Source organism: Saccoglossus kowalevskii, chromosome 9, assembly GCF_978046115.1.
Source record: "Saccoglossus kowalevskii chromosome 9, keSacKowa6.1, whole genome shotgun sequence".
Classification (NCBI taxonomy): domain Eukaryota; kingdom Metazoa; phylum Hemichordata; class Enteropneusta; family Harrimaniidae; genus Saccoglossus; species Saccoglossus kowalevskii.
Window position 1 is genome coordinate 9,884,452 of NC_140649.1, and position 23,397 is coordinate 9,907,848.

The 23,397-nt window shown below is 34.6% G+C and overlaps 4 protein-coding genes across 5 annotated transcripts; 1 reads left to right on the forward strand and 3 right to left on the reverse strand.

Moving 5' to 3' along the window:
- Window positions 1-2,458: 2,458 nt before the first annotated feature.
- LOC100378054 (large ribosomal subunit protein eL37A-like) lies at window positions 2,459-5,276 on the reverse strand. 2 transcript variants are annotated; one of them, XM_002731307.4, is made up of 4 exons: window positions 5,166-5,276; window positions 4,576-4,708; window positions 4,107-4,191; window positions 2,459-2,629 (listed from the first exon to the last, which is right to left on the reverse strand). In XM_002731307.4, the coding sequence occupies exons 1-4, from the start codon at window positions 5,166-5,168 to the stop codon at window positions 2,542-2,544; spliced, it is 309 nt and encodes a 102-aa protein (XP_002731353.1). In that variant the 5' UTR covers window positions 5,169-5,276; the 3' UTR covers window positions 2,459-2,541. The 2 variants fall into 2 exon arrangements, with proteins under 2 accessions (XP_002731353.1, XP_077868802.1); XM_078012676.2 differs by having other exon boundaries at window positions 5,115-5,205.
- Window positions 5,277-5,302: 26 nt separating this feature from the next.
- Window positions 5,303-12,515, forward strand: LOC102808819 (F-box only protein 4-like). The gene is made up of 7 exons (XM_006812203.3): window positions 5,303-5,712; window positions 6,468-6,679; window positions 7,539-7,750; window positions 8,497-8,575; window positions 9,510-9,700; window positions 10,730-10,896; window positions 11,267-12,515. The coding sequence occupies exons 1-7, from the start codon at window positions 5,467-5,469 to the stop codon at window positions 11,345-11,347; spliced, it is 1,188 nt and encodes a 395-aa protein (XP_006812266.3). The 5' UTR covers window positions 5,303-5,466; the 3' UTR covers window positions 11,348-12,515.
- LOC102808691 (proline-rich transmembrane protein 1-like) lies at window positions 12,163-16,828 on the reverse strand. Its single transcript, XM_006812202.3, has 4 exons — window positions 16,709-16,828; window positions 16,209-16,273; window positions 14,753-14,920; window positions 12,163-13,900 (listed from the first exon to the last, which is right to left on the reverse strand). Exons 1-4 carry the CDS (start codon window positions 16,719-16,721, stop codon window positions 13,754-13,756), a joined length of 393 nt encoding a protein of 130 aa, XP_006812265.1. The 5' UTR covers window positions 16,722-16,828; the 3' UTR covers window positions 12,163-13,753.
- Window positions 16,829-21,556: 4,728 nt separating this feature from the next.
- On the reverse strand, window positions 21,557-22,789 carry LOC102808590 (rhodopsin, GQ-coupled-like). Its single transcript, XM_006812201.1, has one exon. It carries the CDS (start codon window positions 22,787-22,789, stop codon window positions 21,557-21,559), a length of 1,233 nt encoding a protein of 410 aa, XP_006812264.1.
- Between the last annotated feature and the right edge of the window lie 608 nt (window positions 22,790-23,397).

The following is a 23,397-nucleotide window of genomic DNA, read 5'->3' on the forward strand; positions in this document are numbered from 1 at the left end:
GCGCTCTACTACAGTTTCTCCAGCTGACATTGCCACTTTCACAGGCACTGCTTGTAATAATAATAATTTTATTAATTGTATAATGGCCTCCGGCCCATTACAATCATACAAATTAATTATTGACAAGAAATAAATTTATATTACAAAATGTGTATGAAAATATAGATAATACAACCACTATATAATATGATGGGGATCTTAATATTTATATACTGGTACATACAAACTTTACATACATACATAAAAAACACTCGAGTTATACTGATTTGGCTGTTAGAAGAGCTTAATAATTGTAATAAAGTATTCAAATTTTGGGGATACCTGATTGTGTCCCATGCAGTGCGTTTTAGTAAAAAATGATATTCATCATCAATCAGGGATCGAAATACTCTGGTGCACTATGCACATAGATTATTAGCTAGTGTAAGTAAACTCAAAATTTAATGTGCACACTGTGCATGTAGAAATTAACACAACAATTTCTCATTATATTCACTAAGCCTAAATTAAGTTCAACCAACATTGTAAGACAACTAAAAAAAAGCAAATTCTTTCGTGATCGCATCAATCGAGAACCCGTCAATTTTATTTAAACTTTAAAAGTGGTGCATTTCACAACAAGTTGGTGCAGGTAAATTTCAAATTTAACATGCACACTGTGCATGCAGGGGAAAAAATTCTATTTCAATCCCTGTCAATTTCTTGCAGGCACAAATGACAAATACGGCCCTCCCTAGGGATATTATGTCTGCCTCTTTATTTTTAAGGGATGGCACGCACATCCTAATTTTGCTATTGCTCTGCGCAATTTTGATTGTTGCAATGACACATAGTTTTCAATCTCAAATTTTGTTTTGTATTGCCTATAATACTGCGTTTTTTTTCTCCAGAACAAACGTCTATATACCAATCTGTAATTCCAGTATCTTTGACCAGTTCACAAAATTTGTACAAGAACATACCAGAATCCCCCACCCCTTGATTAAACCAAATCCGTATTTAAATAGCAATTCTTTAATTTCTGTGGCCCATGACCTTTGTCGTCCAGTGAAAGTAGCATTCGGTAAACTTTTCGGGGTAATATGTTCACATCTATGCTAGTGATTTTTAACAAACCATACACCGCTTAACATGGTAACAAAATGAGGGTAGCCTCCCACAATCCCCTAATACTGTACAAGTTGGAGCATTTTTACCTACACCGAGGTATTGCCCACAATAAGATGTACGTACACTTTCTAAATGTTGATATTGACCATATCCCCAGATTTCAGACCCATATGTAAGTACATGTTGAATTAAGGTGTCAACAATCTTAAAATACAAGTCTGTTTTAAAATATTGCTTAGGTATCTTTTGATGGCAATCAATTTCTTTTTTCCTTTTGTAGCTACATTTTCTGTGGTAATATTAAGAGCATTTACATGACATTACCAATCCCAGGTATGAACCAACAGTACTAATTTGCTTGTCCTTGAAGTACCACTTTTCATATTTACTGATATCCCCCATTTCTGTATACTACAATTTTAGTTTTATTTAAGTTGATATTTAGATCCCACTTGTTTTTAAACTCATACAATACACTTATTAATCTTTTCAAGCCTAATAGAGTTTAAAAATAACTACAAACTACTGTCATTCCTGGACGCCATTGTTAGTTACCAACAAAAAGTCGTAAATGGGTATGAACATCGCAAACAACTGTTGCCGTAACGCAGTAATTGTTATGCGCACAAACATGCATAATGTGACGTTTAATTGACTGCACGAACATTCTTAAAGTATCAAAGCAATTGAACTGGTAATTTTCAAGAAGTCAAAAATGCAATTCAGTGACAATCACCTATACGAACATCTCCACTATGACAGCGGAGCTAAAAAGTTTAACTACAGGTTATTCATAAAGTGTCAGTATCGTATTATGTTGGTATGTCATCTAAGAAAATCATTCCCTGGGATAAATGTAAATCTGTACGTTGGAAGGGAACTGGTATTGAAACAAGTACACTCGCGCTGATACAGTATTTGGTACATATCAAGTCTATTATATTTGTTCCAAGAAATTAGATAGTTGGAAATTCTAATCTGTGTATGATAATTTTGACAAAGTGGCTGCATGTTAACATCGATTCGTCTAAAAATCCACTTCTAATCGATATTTCAGTTGAAGATTTTTCTGAATTCTGACATGAAACACTATCTTGCTGGCTCAGGTATACCAACAAACAATTGCTCAAAATAAACTATATTTCATGTAGATTTGTGCTTCTTATTGGAAATGCATTTAAGAGCAAGTATACCAACAATAAAACAGTTTAAAGGTTTGCAGCTCTATTGCAAATGGTGTTGACTGGTTGGTGCAATTTAGTATACTGAAATGAAAGCTCATGGTTCTAATCCCTCACAGCAACATATTTCATTTATAACAGAACAAATAAAACACCATGTACACATGTATGTGCAACCCCTGTTTTATTTATATCTCAAATCAGCACAAAGACAATAACAGTTGGAATTTACAATGTCAAATATTTTGATTTATGTCTTTGCAACGGCTGTAGAAGCTGCTGGAGCTGCTGCACCTCGTTGACGAGGTTTTGGAGTTGTGCCTTCACGGAATCCATTTCTGAAAAAATAAAGGGAAAAAAATGTGAAATGTTAAGGCTGGGCAAGGTTGGAAATTAAGATAGTTGGCTAAACTGCAATTTATTTTTAGTCTTACCATTGGTTCCTATGAAAACAAGGTCATATTAGAATTTTGTTAGCGAACAAATTGCGAAAAAATGTAGTTGTAAGACTGTTTCATTATTGAAAATTCTGATGACTACTATTTACTTTTTTATGAAAAATTGCTTTAAGATGAATTTCTATAAAAATATTTCCAAAAGGCCCATTACTGAATGCTTTCAGACAGTTTTTCTTCAAAAACATTTCACTGGATCAAAAATTCTGAATCAGTTATATAACAATTTCAAAAGCAAAAAAATGCTATTTTTTTTCACTTATCTAATGGGCTGAATGCCAGAATAATTTAGAACATAAAGTACCAATAATGATTTCAGCCTATGTCAATTTAAAATATGGCGTAATATCTCTGCCATGGGAACTTATGGTAAAAGTGTAATACTCTCAAAATGGCAACTATTCACTAAAATACAACCATTTATAGAAAATTAGGCTGGTGACTTTTGGAATATAATTTATTGCAAAATGAATGATTTCACCTGATCATGATCATGGAACAGGTGATTACTATACATTCACTGGTCCCTAGATGGGTGTATACAGATTCAAGTTTTCACCACACTTGATTTCTAATTCAGTAAGTGGCAATTTTGATATTTCAGTTTGCAAAACACCCCTGACAATAATTACACAAGGAATAAGATTTGTGTAGCAAGTACATTTTTAAGTAGTTTACTCTGACCTGTACTGAACAAAAAGTAAGGCAATCCACATTATCATTAGAGTTTGAAAACTCTATGAAGAGAATTAGTTTATGTGGCCTTCTATTGGAGATCTATCTGATTATAATAAAACAATTTTTGCCTTGTTACCTTATTATTTTATTGGTTTTTCAGTTCTCTCCATACTAGTTTGGAAATGTTGCCTTGAAATGCTCCTTACCCATGTAAATTCCAACGTGAGATAGAAGATGGTCACACTTTCGTGTATCTGCCGACTATCAGTTGATATAGCCATGTGCAGATCTGTCATCCATAGTTGAAATTACCATATACAGACTAGCACTGCCATACATTTATAAACCAATCAACATCTGGATAACAAACTCTACGCGCTAAATCAAGACGAACATTTCCGGACTAGTATGGAGAAGGCCGAAGAACCCAAGGTAACCAGACTATGCTTAGTCAATATACCTAGTTAAAGGGGAACTGCTCAATCCCATGGATTGCACCAAAGAATCATGGGACACTATTGTTTATGTTGTTTACAGTGTTAATCTATCTTTTGTTATCCATTGTTATTTTAATCCAGAAAGTAAATTTGTTGTGAAATTAATCTTAACTGGAAGGTGCCCTTTAAGTACACCTACAAACTACAAATGCATGAAAAAAAACATCACATTCAGAATCACCCACCTGAATCGTCTATGGACTACTTTCAAGTGACGCATACGTCCAGTTCCTGTAGTCTTCCTCCTTTTGGCTTTGATGCTCCAGTTATCTGTAAGCAATATAAAAATGTCAACTGAAAATACGCCTTGACTTGCTGTATTTATTATCATTCCAACCAGCTGCTCTATGTCAAAGCTATCCATAAATGCCCCTTCCTCACATATTTGGTTAATGCTATCTAGTCCTATCATCAGCTGGTTACATATTTACAAATAGAAATTATATAAATACGTCTTAAGACTGGACAAAAATGAGAATATCTTGGTTTTCATGGTAAAATTTGCAATGAAAGTTGACTTCAAGGTATTAAAATGCATGGTCTTCACGCCCAAGTTTTTTTTTTTTTGTCATCGTGCATAACGTTAAAACTGAATTGCACCTTGTTTTTTCACCAGGAAATTGAACGCACAAATTGAGATGATAATATACTTACAATGCCTAATTCTTTTGCTGGGATATCCACAGGATGAACATGTTTTCTTTTGGATGTGATACTTTCGCCCACAACGACGACACTCTGTGTGCGTCTTGTTGTGGCGCTTACCAAAGCTGGACGTTCCCTTCGTCTATCATCAAGAAAAAAAATACATTAGCTTAAAATCATGGCACAGCGAGTGTAACATGGCGATTTTACAAGCATCTAAAACAATATAAATAAGAAATATTGAATCAAAAAGTGGCATGTTATACGCGTGTGCGTGTCTATTATTTTGTACGATTCGCAACAATTTAATACGCGTTTTTAATGATTAGCCATCAGCTCAAAATCCCACTTCAATATTACACATGTCAACGCTAGCTTACGGATCGTCGGACATGGAGGCAGACATGTTGCCAACAAAATAACGCAACCCTTTTTATTGAAAGGGTTCCAAAACGCTCAAAATATCGTTAAACGGTAAAAATAGTGTCGGGATATTATAAATGGTTAACTAAACTAAGTACGAGCACAGAAATATTTTGTGTTATCACCATTGTTTTCGCGGATGTCGTGGATTTATTTTAATTTTATTTCCAACCTACCATCTTGTCCCAGCTTTGAAAATCAAGAGGTCAGTTCGTGTTCTCGATTCAAAGAGGTCATACAAAAGTCTCGCGATATTTCATGAAAGTCAAAACGAAAGTCTCGCGTTACTTTGCGAGAGTCACAGCAATGCGGAAGTGTGTGTTATGACAACATGTTTCTAATTATAGAAAGTCCACGTTGGAACCTCCACGCTGGAGGAAGACACGATAACATGGTTCGGCAGGGGCTTTTCTTGTTATTTCGAATCAGTTGATGGTCGAGTAAAGAAGTCATAACACATAATTGGTGCAAACTAAAATGGTTGGCGAGCTAAACATCGATAATATCAAGACTGCTCTGGAAAAGAGAGATCAGTCAGGCGGTTCTTTTGATTTCGCTTCGGCTGTAAGTTCTTCCTGGAACTACATTCAGTACTTGTACAACTCGATGACAACGTCGAAAAATGCATCAAGTGAATTTGAAGATATTGAGAGGTGCATTGACTGTGAAGCCCTCCAAATCGCTGACGATGGTGATGGCACAGCCGGATTTCAACATATTCCGGTGAGTGAGGATTCACGATTGTATATTGGCACAGGGGTGCAACATTTTTTCAAAAGTTTACTCTGATACCATGTTCGGGATGCTTTTCCAGGGGTCAAACGGCAGATTCAATTTACAACGAAACTACTGAAAATGTAACATTTCAACAGTTTAATTGTTTTGTTTTATTCATTTCTGTAACGTCTTTGACGTAACAAAATGTCCAAATGTAGACGATGATATTTAGTTTAAAGGGCGGTGGTCGTCGCGTTGCGCATGTGCGACAATTATGTTGATAACATTGATTTTCCCCCAGTCTAATGCGCTGTTCTAATGGAAGTACGAGGTTTGACCTGGGCGCGACTTGCACTAATTACCACCGGTGACTCTTTCCATACATTCCAATCACCTAAAAAATACCTAATTAAAGCGTGGTAACGTCTCATATTGTACTTGTGGATCTGTGCTACAGTCAAAGTCACTATCTTTGTTTATATGAGACCCATATATCTCGCGCATGCGTGGCGTCATGACTACCACCCTTTAATACTGTATTATAATCTATGTTTAGACTTTTCCTCATTTCCAGTAATTTTTCAAGGAATTACTACAATAACTTCCTTATGCAAGAAAGGCTCACAGTTGAATCTAAGCCTCCATTCCACAAGCATTCTCATAATAAGTAGACTGGTCTACATATTTCTCACATCACCACATACTGATTCAACATCTGTACTCAACATTAATATTTCTACCTATTATTATTATTTCTGCAGGTCTATATACAACTATACATATTTTCTCTCTTGAGTTCGCATGATTTAGTCCGATTATCAACGACGTGCAAATATTGGCATGCATTATCAGAAGACGAGTTGCTATGGAAATCATTTCTTGAACGAGATATGGTGAAATGGAGTATAATAGGAAACCGCTCAAATCCAATCACTTATACAGAAGTCAACTCTGACCTTACATTTAAACAAATGTACGTATATACATGTAAAAATATGTCTTTATTTTTCAACTTCACTGCAATATATCAAATCATATTTCTCCCGAAATTCTAAATAGCAGTCGCATGTCAAAATGCAATTGTTTACCCAAAAAGGCAACATTTTCTCATACTTCAACCAATTTCCTTATGTAACCTTAGTACCATTAATTAATGTAATTTTTTGTCTATGAACTTATACCAATGAGTCTCATTTATTATTGAACATTTTGTACTGTCTTTCTAAACGGTTGTTTTGTATGTGTGTAGTTCACACTGCTATGAACCTGGCCATGGTGGTGTGCTATTCAAATTAACTGAGGTTTTACAATATCAGACACTTGGTTGTAATTGGAAGGCACTATACTCGTATCAATTTATATTGTACTGTTTTTTTCAACGATCGTTTTGTACCGCATGTGTGTAGTGCTACTCATTAAAGATGCAATATGTTTTCAATACTATTGTTGGATACTTGTATTTGCGGACACACAACAGTATTCACAGTGAGTGTTACTGTACGTGCTAGTGTACATGCATATGAGAGGATTTCATTGATTCATCAAACAAATGATAGATCTATAAGACATGTGCTAGAATTTGCGATATCTACAATCTACATGTACTGTTCAAGGAAATGCAATTCTATCAGGCATAATGATAAAAAAGATTGTCATCATCTTGCCAAGTTTTGGTCATCATACATGTTTAATATGAAGGTTATTTTATGGATATCGCAACGTATGTATACATTGGTTTTCATCATTCATATACCGTACCTTGTTTACCTTGTAATAACCTCATTTTGTATGTTTTATCTATAAATATCTAACCATACAAATATCTTTCGTAGATATGTTAGATGTCATCCTAATATCAACGTGGAATTACCAAACTTTCATCTGTCTAGTCTACTTCGGTCATTACTGCCGAAGAAACCACCTAAGATAGTAATGTTTGGGCCGGGACTTGAAACTAATGTGAGAGGCATCACTAAGAAGGTGATTTACAACAGAAACAGCCTCATGTTTAAAGTGTGTGGTATGTTTCCAGGAGAGTTTCCAGGTATGTGAGGACCACAGTTTATGATCAGATCACAAGCATCACTTCAATAACTTGAGGTGAAAAATAAATGTTTCTATTCAATTAGTTCTCAAAAATCAATTCACTTATACTAGGTGGCTATTTATATTCACCTTAAAATTAAATTTATGATTTTCCATGGAAACTGAATTTATTTTTAATTTTTTTTTTCAAATGCTTCAAAACATCGCCTGCTGAAAGTCTTCACAAATAGCCGAAATAACGAGGATAAAAACGGCAAGTTTCAAATGATGCAAGCAGTGACCAGAAACATGAATATCTTTTTTAAGCCGTAGTTTATTATTTAACGTTTCTTCAATTAATGAAAATCCCATGCGAGCCATGCATAAACCATGTATTATAACTGATTATTTTAAACCGCTTACATTTTTTTTCAAGCAACAAATTTTTGCGATTTTCGCTAGTCAGTGAAACCGTAAAATTTGTTTAAGAGTGAAAATTTCTCCTGAGTCCTATGACACGTATTGTTAACGACTTTTGTGAAATTTAGGCTTCATCATTGTCGTAAAAACATCAAAAATATCTAGTAGCGAAAATTAAATAGTTTCACAGTGCATATGGTCGCTATGACCACCACAAAGTAATTAAGTATTGCTTAGTAATATAATTAAAAGCAGCATTATCATAGAAACTGACAACAATTGGGTCTACCACGTGACAACAAGAGTTTGTGAATGAACAATGTGTTACCGTACTATTTGTTGCAGGAGTTGGTTCTGGTTTTGATGTGCTTGTCAAAGACTCGATGAAAGAAATGAAACTTATTACTCTGTATTCTGCAACAAAGTAAGATGATTAATTATATTATGTTAATGTCTTAAATAATATTTTTTTTTCTAAAACACCTAACACATTGCCACAGATAGCCAAAATAAACAGGTAAAAACTACGTCTACATGTGATGTGAATATGCCTCTGTAATATACCAAACAATGCGGAAGTGAATTTTCAATGTTGAAGTACGATGGAATTTATTTCAGCAAAATAAATGACATGGTTTTTCCAAATAACTGGTAACTATTCATTTTTGAGAGGTAAACTTAATATAGCATGAATATTTACCGCATTTTACTTGTATTAACAGGTCATTGTCAAAGCGTAGTTTACACACGGTTAACGTGGTCTACGCATTCACAAAATATTCACAGTGGACGATATCCACGCTGTATCATATAAATATCATACCAAGATTCGTTACACAAGACCAAGTTTTAAATTAGTTGCATTTTGAAGGGGTGGGCAACTTGCCGAATGTGACCCCGAAAATAAAAATTTCGCAAAAATAGGGGGTGGGCGTTTACCTGGGCATGGGCGCTAACGCAGTCCAGTACGGTACATGATGTAATGAAATCATTGTCAATATTCTTACTGCTTGGTATGTTGGTTTCTCATGTCTTGTACATTTCCAGTTTATTACAATCATTGCTACTTTACATTATTGTAACACGTGAATTTCTATAAGGGGAAGTATATACTGTAAAATACTTTATTTTCGCTTGGAATTAATTTTCGCTATTTTCGCTGAAGGCACGATTCAGTGAATTTAAAATCCAGTAAATATACCTCTTTTCCTATATTTTACATTCAACTCATCAAAAATCTCACAGTAACATAAAACTTGACAAACAGTATTTACCGTACAACACGTTCAGTCATACAAATGATTTGTAAATTGCACCGGACGTTGTGAAATAATTCAAATTTTATGCTTTCATTGTAGGAGTGAAAGAGAAAATGGAAACATGCAGAATCGAGCACAGAGAAACCGACTTCTTGTCGCTGCCAGACACCATCCTGATGGTATAAATGATAACATACCCGAATATGAACTTCAAGATGTACTCAAAGATCTCTGTAGATCTGTGGACGGATTTATATTTATTGTGGAATCTACTGCTGACAGTAACTTCAGTACGTATAAGAAAAATATTCTTCACTTCATAGTCTGTAGCTTTGCAGTGTTCTCCCCAGGATACAAAGCCATATAATTACAGTATATTTTTTTTACATCCACACTATTCTGACATCATCAATCATCATCGTGGCTGGCTCTGTGGAGTATTTCTACTATGCCATTGCATGTGTACTTGATGCAATTAGTGAATTAAGTGAATAATTGTGTGCATAAATGAGTACAATAATTATGCAAATAACATACAAATGTTATGCAAATTAATAATAATAATAATAATTTATAAAGCGCCAGTATCCAAAACAAGGTAATGTTCAATGGCGCTGTGCATAGAGATGACTAGTTGTTAAAAGCTTTCCTAAAAAGATGAGTCTTAAGTTGAGTCTTGAAACTGTTTAATGTTGGTGAGTTGTGTAGTTCAAGTGGTAATGTGTTCCAAAGCCGTGGTGCAGCACGAACGTTTGCCGAATGATTCTGATTTGTATCTTGGTTCATGTAAGAGTTCCTTATTCGTTGAACTAAGTTCCTGAGGTGAAGATCTGAAGTGAATTAAGTCTGATATATAACAAGGTGACATGTCATTCAGTGCTTTGTAGGTGTTTAGTAGTAAATTAGTATGTAAATTTTACATTTTGGGGAGAGCACTGCCTTGGAATCTATGCGTGTGTGTCTAAGAACAAGTTACTACAATAGTTCCAAACCCCTTGGATTCATGTACATTTCAGGGAATATTTTTACCTTAATAGAATATCACAAACTTGACTGTAATAGTGTCTGTTACGATTAGAAGATGTTACTAAAAATAGATTAGATGTAATCACAGACTGCAGTACAGCATATGAAACCGATCAGATAAAGATGGCAACGACATATTCAACACTAATTTTCAAATTAGAAAGGAAAATATATCTACGAAATGTTGATATAAAATTTTGGTTTGAAAAAGTACAGTATTTAAAGGTTTTTATTCAAATAATTTGTTTTTTCTATTTTTATCTCATCATTGATTTATGTTTTCTATTTTACAGTCGAAGTTGGTAAATCTGAATTATTTGCAGTGATGAAAGAAGCTGGGCTTACCCACAATGCACCACTCTTAGTTGCTTCCTGCATCCCTGAAGTCACAACACCCAGAATTCCTTGCATTCAAGTGGTTAAGGGACTACAGTTACAACAGCTGAATGGGCCATGGCAGGTGAGCTATATATTGTCTATCTGTCTGTGTATAACTGCCAGTGCACAAAAAAAAACACTTGGAACAATACTTATGATTGATGGAATATTTTATGCATGCAATTGAATTTCTTAACATTCAAAATAATTAAAGGGCGGTGGTCATGCTGTTCGATATAGGACTCTTAGTGACATATACAACGTGTGTAAATGCATTGTTTGTTTGCATGAAATTCAAACATGCACTGCACGGCAACCACCTCTCTTTAAACTTAGTTAATACTGCACTAATTTATAATTTTCTTTTTTTTTTACACTTTTACACACTGAATTATTGATGCATGTGATCCGTAGATAATAACAGAAGTTCTTTTTGTTGTTTCCGTTCATAGGTCCATGATGTCGTCATTGATAATATGAGTGGTATCGTACCAGCATTTAATTGGCTGATAGATGCAGCGCAAAGGAAATGAGGAGTTTGTTTATCAAGGCATTACATAATGTGGAATTTTTGTTATATATGTTAATATATCACCTTGCATTAATTGTTACTGAAATGCCACATTCTCATTGGCCGATCAGTACCATGTACACCATGTTATCAGACTTAGTGTGGAATTATCTTCATATACGTTATTGTTTATTCATTGCTGTCCCTGCGTCGTATTAAAGCTTACAGATGTCACACATAGCCAGAGGCTGAACCTCTCGCTGAAAGTCCAACCTTACTAGGAGGTCTGGGGGCATACTCCCCCTTAAAAATGTTGAAATCTAGACCCTCTCAAATGCTATTTCCTTCATTTTGAGGTTCCCATGATGGGGTATATAGTACATGTTGTTTACATGGGAATTCAAAGTGTACTGTGTAACAACCATGATACTTGCATATACCAGTATGTTTAAATGTGTTACCTGTATCAGTTATCTTTAAGAGAATGATTCACTATAAAATACTTTATTTTAGCTCGAATTAATTTTCTCTTAAAAGGCAGGTTTGGTTTTTTTGTATGATTTTTTTTTTGCTGACTTTTGATGAATTGAATGTAAAATAAAGGAAAAAAAGGTATTTCCACTGGATGTTATTTTCACTAATTCGTTCCTTCAGTGATAATCAATTCCAAGTGAATGTAAAGTACTTTACAGTAATTGATTGCTCTATCACTGGCACCAATACACAAAAGCTAACAGGTACCCCTGTATCATTAATTTTCAGTTTGAATTTAAAATATTTGTATACAAAAATAAATAAAATATCATAGACACACAATAAACATACACAAGACATGAGTTCAGTAAGTGTTGTCAGTGTTTAATAATACATTATACATTTGTAAGATAAGTTATTTACACAATTTGAGATTTTCAAAAAACAAGATTTGCATCTACTATGTAACATTCTAATAATATCTGATAATATTTATGCATTTGTACATTTGGTGAAGTTCAGCTATACATGCAATTTATTTACATTACCTATGCTATTTATTTATTTAAAATAATGCTGGATTAAAATATATTTGATTACACCTGCTCAGCATTGAAAAAAAACATTATTACATCGATAAGTATATATTTTTATGAAAAAAAAATGTTGTATACTTTTTGTTATTTATTAATAAAAGAGATTTTTTTCAACAGAAATGATGTGGTTCATTCTAGTAGTTTTTCTCTTACTTTTTATAAAAGAAACAAATAAAAGTTGAACAATTAACAAACCAAATTAACTGAGGTTTTGCAATATCAGACGCTTTGTTGTAATTGGAAAACACTATACTCGTATTGTATAAATTTATATTGTACTGTCTTTCAAAAAAATTACGCGTTCTCATCCATCCAACCATTGCCCTCTAAAGATGAGACACTCCTCCGACGCAGGTCGTTCGAAGCGTCAATATCTTTTTGTTTCGTAGTCATTCATCAATGATGTTTTTGAGACATTTCACTTTAATCTAGACGAAGAACGTCTCCACACTAAAACAGTTTTTGATTTAAAGCGCGGTGATCGTCGCGAAGCGTGTGTTCGAATTTCATGTAAATAAACAACGTATTTTACACGTGTTGTATACGTCGCTATGAGTCCCATATTGAACAGAACGCGGCACGACGACTACTCACTACAGAAGCCTTGTCATAATTTTTGACAAAATTGGTCATAAATCGCATGACAATGTTCATTAGTTTATTATGTACAATCATGAAGCTAATGTCCCACGGTACAATGAAATAGCATTATTTTGTGTGTTACAGTAAAGTTTTTTGAGAAACGTGTTCTAATATTTCTTGAAAATCGCTATTTTTAGAACAATTCTATAGAACACAATGTTAAAGAAAAATTGCATTTTTTGACACTTTTTAAAACCCAGATTTTTAAAATAATTCAGAACAACAAAAAGTACTCCTTCATCAACAATATATGATTTTTTTCAGCCTATGTCACCAGGCTAGATTTTGAGATATTGCATAATATCTCTGCCATAGGAACCTGTGGTAAAAGCATTATGATTGTGCCAAAATGGCGACTTTCCACTAAAATAAAACCATCAATATCTCGAAAATAAGGCTGGTGACCCCTAATTTTTTTGAAGTCAACATCCCTATATTGCCTTCGAGTACAGTTTGTTGCAAAATGAATAAATTCTGGGTTATTTAATTTATGATTAGACTTCTACCTTAAACGAACTTTAAAATGTGGAAGTGCTTCAACACTAAAGGGCGCTAGTTATCAGTTCCTTTGGTTTTGATAAGTTCGTTCTTTTGCTTCGATCCTATTTGCATATACGCAGGTAAACGTTCGTTACGCCTATCGTACAGTAACCATGGGATACCTACATAATTATTAACTCAGTCTTCATTTAATATCATGGCAGGTATATGTCTGTTTAAGCTCTTTTGGAAAGTACGTACAATAATGTAGCAGTGAATATAATAGATACTCCAATACCAAGCGATATCCATGACAACTGTTTAGCTGAATGAGATGCTTCAACTGCCGAGTAAGAATCACCACGTGTTGCCGACTTTCGAACCTGGAAAAAAGATAAAATGTTATTTAATACGATTGTGTTGTAAAGGTATATACATATCCACTATGCATGCTGCGGGCCAGGGGCGTTTTTTTTTATGATGATCGATTACATATTACATCCAATTTCTTATTGCATAGTATCACAATGCAATGGTCCAGTATCATAAATACAAACTGGTTATGTTTTTGCTAATTTTGCGCAAGTCTGGACGATTTTTTTTAAATATTTTACTTTTTGTATACAAAAGTGTAATTTTTTGCAATTTTGCTTTAAATCGGTTAAGGATTTTGAAAGAATACTACATGAGAAAGAATATACGCATACACAAAATACCGGTATATGTGAGTGTCCTACTTAGACAAGATTTACACTGTTTTTTTGTTTTGTTTTTTTGCTCTGAATGGGTAGTATAGTGTCCTTGAAAATATCTCTCATTGTAACTGAGCCTTGCATGGTACACATAAATAGGTGGTTCATTGTTTGCATAATTATATGGCTGCAAAAAGACCCGACGGAATATATATATATATATATGGAACGTCGGACATCAAGCTTCTCATAAACGCGATCTGTGTTATGTAATACACTTAAATGAGCAACAACAAAAAAACTCGAACGCAATTATACGCGTTTTCTTTTTTCTAACATTTTGTTGTTTCAAAATTGAAAGCAGCAGTTCGAAACATTGTTTTGGAGAATACCTGATAAAAAATTCAGTACAATTTCTATAAGGAATTCGTGTTAATGCATTATTTCACAAAAATACCTCAGCTTCGGCGCCCAATTTTGTCAAAAGCACATTCCCTCGATTCAGTAAAAATTTTTAAAATGTACTACTGCAAGTTGACTTACGTCCATTGATCTGAATATAGCGACAAGTCCCGTCGGCCAGAAACAGCATAGCGTGACAGCCACAGCAAAGTAGAGGTAATCCGGTGGAGGATTCGTTAAAGGTGGTCGTGGCTTTAATGTAACTTGTACGGAATGTGGTTGTAGGGAACATGATCCTAGCTGTGTCACCTGTATGTGGAGTAGATATATGTTAAGTTAGCATCATCATGGAGGCCCACGTGTCAATTATGATTCTGTATGTTGATAAATACTGACATTAGATTGCGACTTCTAATACGCATGTTTTCTAATACGCATGCGCAGTGGTAATTTTGGTACGCACAATAACTGACCATTTGTGTTTTACATTAAGGACAAATTAAAGTTTACAATTATAAAAAAATAATCCAGCACGATCATCAGCATGCACGATCGTCCATATTGCGTCACCGGAAGCTTGGTTGAGTGAATCAAAACTACTAGTAATTGTGCCGTAGTAAGGTGGGCAGGGATGGTGATGACTCAAGTGATGGTAGAAACACCGTAAAACAACAAATTATCGATTGTCTATTCTCAGTTTAAGAAAATGTATTTACTGGATAACGTTGTATTTTGTTCTCTCTATCAAAATATTGTTTTCCCAAGACACAGTTCTGCACAAGTACGGCTACTCTTGTGCGCTAGTTTTTCTCAAGTTTTTTTTTTTCGAATCTACGCCGCTCTCAAAATATTAAGCCAATAAAAACGTGGTAAATTAAGGTAGATGTTGTTTATACCCCGGGTCAGCAAGAGTTAAGTACACAAGTGTACGATTTCAAGTTATCATATATATACTAGTAATAAAGTACAGGAAATTTCCAGATCTCGAGCAGTGTCAAATGAACACGTCAATCACGTGATTCAAAATATGACATACACTTGTATTTTTGTTTCAAGTAGCCAGTAAGAATTTTCGTTAAAAGTTTTTAAGTTTAAAACATACTTCCGTTGAAGTGAATGTTGGGCAATCTAATTGATACAGGTCAATGGTCAAGCCGGTGAAGGTCCCAGACGTTTAGAATGTCGGGAGATTTGCGTCGTCGTTTGGAATTCAACATGATTATCATAGTGTATTAAAACGATACAGAATCACTGAGTTATATTTTTGATCAAATCAAACTTTGTGATAATTTTATTTAATGTCATACACACAATAATGTTCATTTGACTGTTCTATATTTTTACACACATATGTCCAGACTCGTTTTACATTTCCCATAGCAGTGCGGTGAGTGAGTGAGGCTCGTGTAAGACGAACAAAGCGTCCCTTGTTACTGTCCTAGACAATGAATGGAGATTGGGTTTAATGGGTCACGCACACATAAACGCCATGTAAATACAAACTAGTTTAGTGCGAGGCGAATACAGTAGTCCGTTGTTTCCCAGTGCATTATAATGTAAAACAGTAACACAAACTTCCAAACAGTATTTTACTAACCACGCAGTCGTCCTCGGCGGATGACGATGATTTATAACCGTTGTATGGTGGTGGAACTAAATTTTCTGCAAAGAGACAACAACATATTGTTATATATATTTCGCATAGCATTTGCGTTTTTTTATATTAAATATAATAACCATTTTCGTTAAATTATTATTTGATCAATTTGCGTTAATTTAACAATGAAATCAATTGAATAAAAATGACGTATTTTGTTGGTTGGATGTCCATCATTGTAGTATAGGGTGTATATGTCACTGGGATAGTCTAAGAATGGACTTGCAGAATTACGGAATTAGACATATGCGTACGTGTCGCTATTCAAACCAGTCGTAACCTCGATAAACACAGCGGAGTCTTGCACATATTACACGATTAATAAGATTCACAGTTAACAGTACTATTCCATCTCCGCTCATGTATGATCCTCTCCCGTTGTCTCAATTGCAGGTTTACCCACATTAATGATAAAAAACGGCTTTACTTATTCGACTCACCTTTTTCCGACATTGTACTACTCGAACCCACACCGTACTTCCCCTGTACTTTAACAGAACAACTTCCGTTTTAACGACGTTATTTGAACAGAAAAGGTGCGCAAGTACCGACCTTCCTAGTGAGAACACATGAATATGCATATATTTAGGAACACCGGTGCGCTTGTTCTGCGTCCCACACACGCGCCCTCAGTGGCTACATATCAGTGGACAACGACAGATGGCCCGAACTCCTCACTGAAAAGGATACAACACATTTAGAAATATTGATGCAACTTTAATCGAACAAGAATTTAAACAATGTTTTATACTCGTAAAGTGTTAAAGGGACTTTGTATTGTTACATATTGTATTATGTAAAAGTACCGGCCAACAATAAATATTTGATTTTTTTAGTTTAGCGTACTTGTTATGTCATTTGATATCTTTAAAATACATCTTCACAATTTTTTTTATCTTTACCATTTTACAGGTCTTGGCCCAGATTGAGACTTTTACAAAAAAAGAACGAACACACAAATTAGCTTGATACAAAACTTGTTTGCTTCAATGCAAAGCGAGATATGAACTTCTCAATGGGACGGATGTACAACTGGCGTAAGAATTCAAAGAAATGACATACAAATAGAAAAATAAAATGAAATTCGTTCTCTTTATGTAAATTTATGCTGTTATATATACTGAAGTTCGTCATCTTTAATTATTATGTTCACAAAGCAGGAAGGTGTACGTGAATTGGTGCCAGCGCCGAGTTAAAGGGTGCCGCGCATGTGCGGCATTTGTGTTGATAAACATTGATTTTCCCACAATCCAATGCGCCCTTCTGATGTAAATCGCGGGTACGAGTTTTGACCTGGGCACAACGTGCACTAATGATTACCTTCGACTTCTTCGATACCGTCAAATCACCATAGAAATTACATCGTTAAAGCTCAGTAACGTCTCAGTTGAGTCGTTGATCTGCGCAACAGTCAAAGTCGCCATCTTTGCTCATATGAACAATCCCATATCTCACGCATGCGTGACTCGACGACCACCGCCCTTTAAATATAAACCACTGTCACGTATAAACAAATAACAGTTTTAGCCCATTGATTCAGCACTCCGTCAGCACATATGAACAAGGTTAAAATGGAAAGACTTCAATTAGTTACGATATCGGTAAACGTCATTCAAAAAAAAAAATCATTTCCTTCCAATTTGTGCAAGATTTCACATATTCCATGCTCAGCCATAACTCGATCCTCACTAAGTAAATGTTTTTATATACACTTTCACTCAGAAATTGTCCCCCGTAGCATACATTATTTTACCCACGTGTTTAGTGAGGTTCCAAGCAATCAAATCAATACATGTATTTAGTGTCTCAGCTCTCTCCTTCTTCCATTCTCATCCTCACCCGCATTCTGACTGACTCGACTGAGAGTGATTTCATTTATATAATATTTCGCTACAATAGTTGATGCAATCTAAACGATGGTCGTATTTCATATGTCTCTGCTGTAAATTTCATTTGCATACTCCAATATACACTAATAGGCATCGACCTGTATTGGTTCCAGAATGCGTATAATCATACACTTACATCTCCTCAGTATCGAAAATCCCCATTCAACCACATATTCTGTTCGCAGAATAGTGTTTTGCTAAAATGCCACAGAGGGCGATATTAATATAGTTATTATATTGATTGTGAAGGTTGATATTATTTGAGCTGTTACACTATTACATAATACATTGTATCGTTGCTAATATGCCATAGAGGGCGTTAATAATAAGGTTATTTGCAATCTGTGTTTTATTAGTCGCTTTAGTGAAGGCCAAAATGTTTGCCCCTCACCAGTGAAACAATTTTAGAATATTTACATTTTTTAGTGGCGTTAAGATTGTCCCGTGCTTAACACGGAATCTTTCGATTCCATTAGTTGCGTATTCGTCTCATTAGGAAGGACACATTTATGCCCGTGACTAAACTTAGAGCAAGGTTTTCTGATAATTTTGGGACAAAAATTTATGTCGGAGGATAAAAAAATAATTTTAGAATACTTAGGTTTTGGTTGGTAAGGGTTAAAAATATGTGTCCACTGTTTAACATGGAAATCTTTTTTTAGTTGTACCGCCGAATCAGGGAAGGCCAATTTACGTTACTGATTAAACATAGAGAGCGTGTTTCCGATAATTTTAAGCAGAAAATTATGTCAACATATATAAAACATGAAGCTTTCAAAACGTGTACTTATACAAATACAAATAATTAGCATACTAGTATGAAAAATGTTCATTAATATTTTAAATGTAATAATTTGAAAAATAGTTCAAAGGATTTTAAATGCATAAAATAAAATAAAATAAAATGACGCCCCCTCTCGCCCTCGTTTACAAACGTGTTCAGCTTCTCTTAATCATGGTAAGCACGTTGATATTTGAAGTGCGGGGGGGGGGGGCAATTTGTTCGTAGATGGTGCACGTGTCTTTGTGACAAATCACTCACATTCGTGCCTGAGTGAAAAGTGTAACAATGAAAATGAATAGTAGTCGTCGCGCTACGCATGCGTGAGATACATGGGTCTCATATAAACAAAGATGGCGACTTTGACTGTTGCACAGATCAACGAGTACCAACTGAAACGATTCCAAGCTTTAATTATAATTAGGTAATTTGTACGTGATTGGAAGATATCGAAGGAGTCACCGGCGGTAATCAGTGTCTCGCCCAGGTCAAACCTCATACTTGTGATTTCCATTTGAAAAGCACATTGACATATTTTCCCCCCTCTGTTTTGTCAAATATAATGCCCAAAATCATCCTTTTAATATATTTCTCCCAAGAACACAAAACCAATGGGAAACCTGGAATTCAACGTTTCGTCGGATGTCGAACTTCAAGTCAAAATACAGCATCACAGTGTGATTTTGGGTTAAACTAAGGCAAAACTCGAATTGCCGGTACTAAATAATTTCAATGTTACTGATAGATACTTGTATATGGTGTACGCAGATTTGTTTACATGAACGCATTTTCATGTGGCTACAGTACCTGTTATGCCATGCTTTAAAATAAACGGGACTCTTCAAAAGGAATGAAATGAAGAAGAACGCGTTTCCAAAGAATGGAGTTTATTTCATTTCTTTCATACTCACAGTACGGTACAGTCAAAGTGAAAAATTACAAAGAAACCACGTCAAATTACAAGCATTATGAAATACTAATCAAAGACATTAGAAAAGTCTTTGAACAAATAAAGCAAAGTGCACCTCAAACAAGCTGCGTGTTTCCATAGCGATAAGTAGATTTATTTGAGGTGTTAATGTAAAAACAGTGTAAGTCTTTTTTTCGAGAGTCTGGGCACAGTCCCACTATCCTGTGGTCCGGGTTATTGGACGAGTAACCATGTCACTGTCTGGAAAACGTCCAGGTGGTTGAAGCCGAAATACATAGTTCGATCATGGGCATGACGGAAATAGTTTTCAAACTCATTTGACATTGGATGGATCTAAATAAAAGCCCATATAGAAACAAGCAGCCTGTCTACGCTACGCTATTTGAAATCTACACTATACAATATATAATCAAATGAAAAGATGTCAATATTACAGACAGAAAACTCTAAAAAAATAAGCAAAATGTTTCAAGAACATATTATAAGTTTCGATCAAACATGAGAAAATACTGACAGAGAAAATTGTTGACACTATCAGGAAAGAAACGAATACCAGTAAAATTATCTATGGAACATATATTATTATATTTAAGTGTGATTGGTTGCCTTTTTGAAAATATGCACAAATATTTGTTAGAAATGGAAAATCATGAATATGTAGCAACCATTAAGTTATACATATTTCTGGGTCAATATAGATGTAATATTATAGCTTGTATATTTAGTTAATTTAGAAGACTACAATATGGACAAATCTAACTGAGATGCACTCATCTGATAAAACTAATCCAGACTAACAACTTAATAATGGAACATTTATGTTAACATCACAAATAGTTTTTTTTTCTAATACTAGTGACACATGCAAACTTGCGTTAACATTTCCCAAACAAAACTCGAAACTATTCACTAAAAATGAGAGATACAAATCTAGTGTAGACCAAGCTGAATCAAAATAATTCATTAAATTATTGTTTCAGTAACATTTTAGAAATACATTTTTATTTTTTTTTATTTTATTTTATTCACATTTAGAGTTTTTTAACAACGTATTTAATTTAATAATCAATCATATCTTATAACCACTTCAATATGAACGGTTTTCATCATAATTTAAAGCTATTTCTCACTTTATTCAAATGAGAAAATAAATACATACTTTTCAAAATATCATAAATTATCATTCACTTTTCTTAACAAATGATAGAACTAAAACAACAAGACTCAACCTCATTTTTTTATTATTGTTATAATATTATTCACAATACACACTGTCGGAGGTTTTGGGGGTTCTACGTTATGTTATTCGAATAAACACAGTTTTAGATTTCCTTGAGCTAACATAACTTTAATTCTTCTAAAGAACATGTAAATATAATTAACACATATTACTAGTCTATATTAGTTAAGCATGCTAACTTATGTTAATCCAAACATAACTAATAGTGTTTGTCAATAATTCGTTCGTTGATAAGTTTGACAAGGACGTGCGTGTCTCAAACGTTTTAGTAAAGAAATACAAAAAAAATGCAAACATTAAAATAATCCCTTGCAATATTCTCCATGGAAAGTTTCCCTCATGTTTACTTTTTGTGAAATAAAGTCATGTGGTTGCGTTTTGTCATTGTTTCCAAGTAAAGAGATGGACTAACGTGCAAATATAGTTGCGTATAGCGATTAATACGTATTATATAATGGGTGTTATTACTGGGGGTTTCGTTCCAGTTCTATATCGTTGTCTTAGCTGTATTTCGTTGATAGATGTCTTTTTATTAAAAGGTAAGTAATTTTTAAACTGATTGGAGGTTAAGGAGTATATTATAGGATTTATCAGGCTGCCAAAACACACCAATGATAATATGAAATTGCCGAAATGTTCGTTTCTAAGTCTATCAATATTGACTACAAGCGAACCATATAATGCAGCCGGTAAATATGATATTGTGAACATAGAAATGAGTAACACGAATACTTTCAATGTTGCAAGGTTCATTGGTTTGCGTTGTGTTTGTCGGCGGCTGCCTGCTGCCTCCATGGCTCGTTGAAATGATTTTTCATGTCGATTGGTCACATGGTAGATGTAGGAATATGACACCACCATTGTTAACAGCGATAGAAATACAATGAGTATGCCACCTCTTGACGCGTTTCTTGTTACCTGACTTATTGGCTCTAGATTGCATGTGAGGTCTTCCCCGGCCCATGCCTTCAATGTACCATATCCTATCCCAGTAACCCAAGTGACAACAATCAAAATGAAGATAACCTTCCGTTTGGTGCTCCGTGAGCATATATCTGCCACACCTATCGCTCTTGCAACACTGATAGCTGCCAAAGAAATTATAGTTGTGAAAGATGAGGAGTACAAAATAAATATCTGAAAAGTACACAGCGGGCCTTTTATATTGATTTCCCCGTGCAGAAGACTGTTCACTGTGAAACCAAACCGCGTCAATGAAGTTAAGGTACAAACTAACACATCTGTTATAGCCAACGATACAAGCTGAATGTTCGACGGAGTTCTTAGTTTCTTGTTCGTATATACAATATAACACACCATAATATTACCGGTAGCTCCGGCCAAAGCAACACAGATGTACAAGCACGCTGATACGATATCGAAAACTGACTCATATGAACTCACGCCAACGATGCCGAATACTTCTGTAGTTATATTCGTTGCATTGATATCAAAATATGTGCCAGTTGAATTCTGTGCTGTCATATCAACAAACGTGTCTGTCAAATTCGCTGTAGTGACATCGAAAAATGTTTCAGATGAACTTGTTGCGATATCATCGAGAGCCGTGTCACATGTTGATTTTGATAGAATGGTATTGATACACTGTTCAGCTGAATTCGTTGCAATGGCATCTAAAAACGTTTCAGTCGAATTTGTTGCCACGTCAGATAAATCCATTACAATGATCTCGGGAAAAGTCCTAAACGTATTTCTTGGGGTGCGGTGATATCCTCTAGTATATCAGATGAATTCGCTAATGAAGTAGAAGTTAACGACAATGTTCTCTGACCGACGCTTTCTACACTAGTGGCTGCAAAATGTATTGAATTTATGTAATGTTGATGTATATATGTAAATAACACCCCTCGTCACTACACCCCATAATAATGTGCTTGTTGATGGGAGTTATTGGATAACGCGCTACAGACGTCGAATTGTTATATCATACATGCTGGCCAGCGGGCAATGAACGATGATCATCGATGAAATTGACACAAACGTAGTAAGCTTTCAAATTGCCTCCACATTCTGAAGTTTGCATGTGGAAATTTAAACATGTGGAACGAATAAACTAAAATTGCCGAAAAAAGTAATATTAAGTTTGGCACGTTGTTATACACATTTTACTTTTTAAATCATGGAAACTGTGAAGCAATAACTGAAACAAATTTAAATTTATGGCAAAGGATAGTTTTATTTTCCCTAGCAGGATAATACCTGAACACAATAGTTGTATACATTGTTACAAGCTTTTATGCGTCACTGTTCAAAGCGTCGATCAAGTT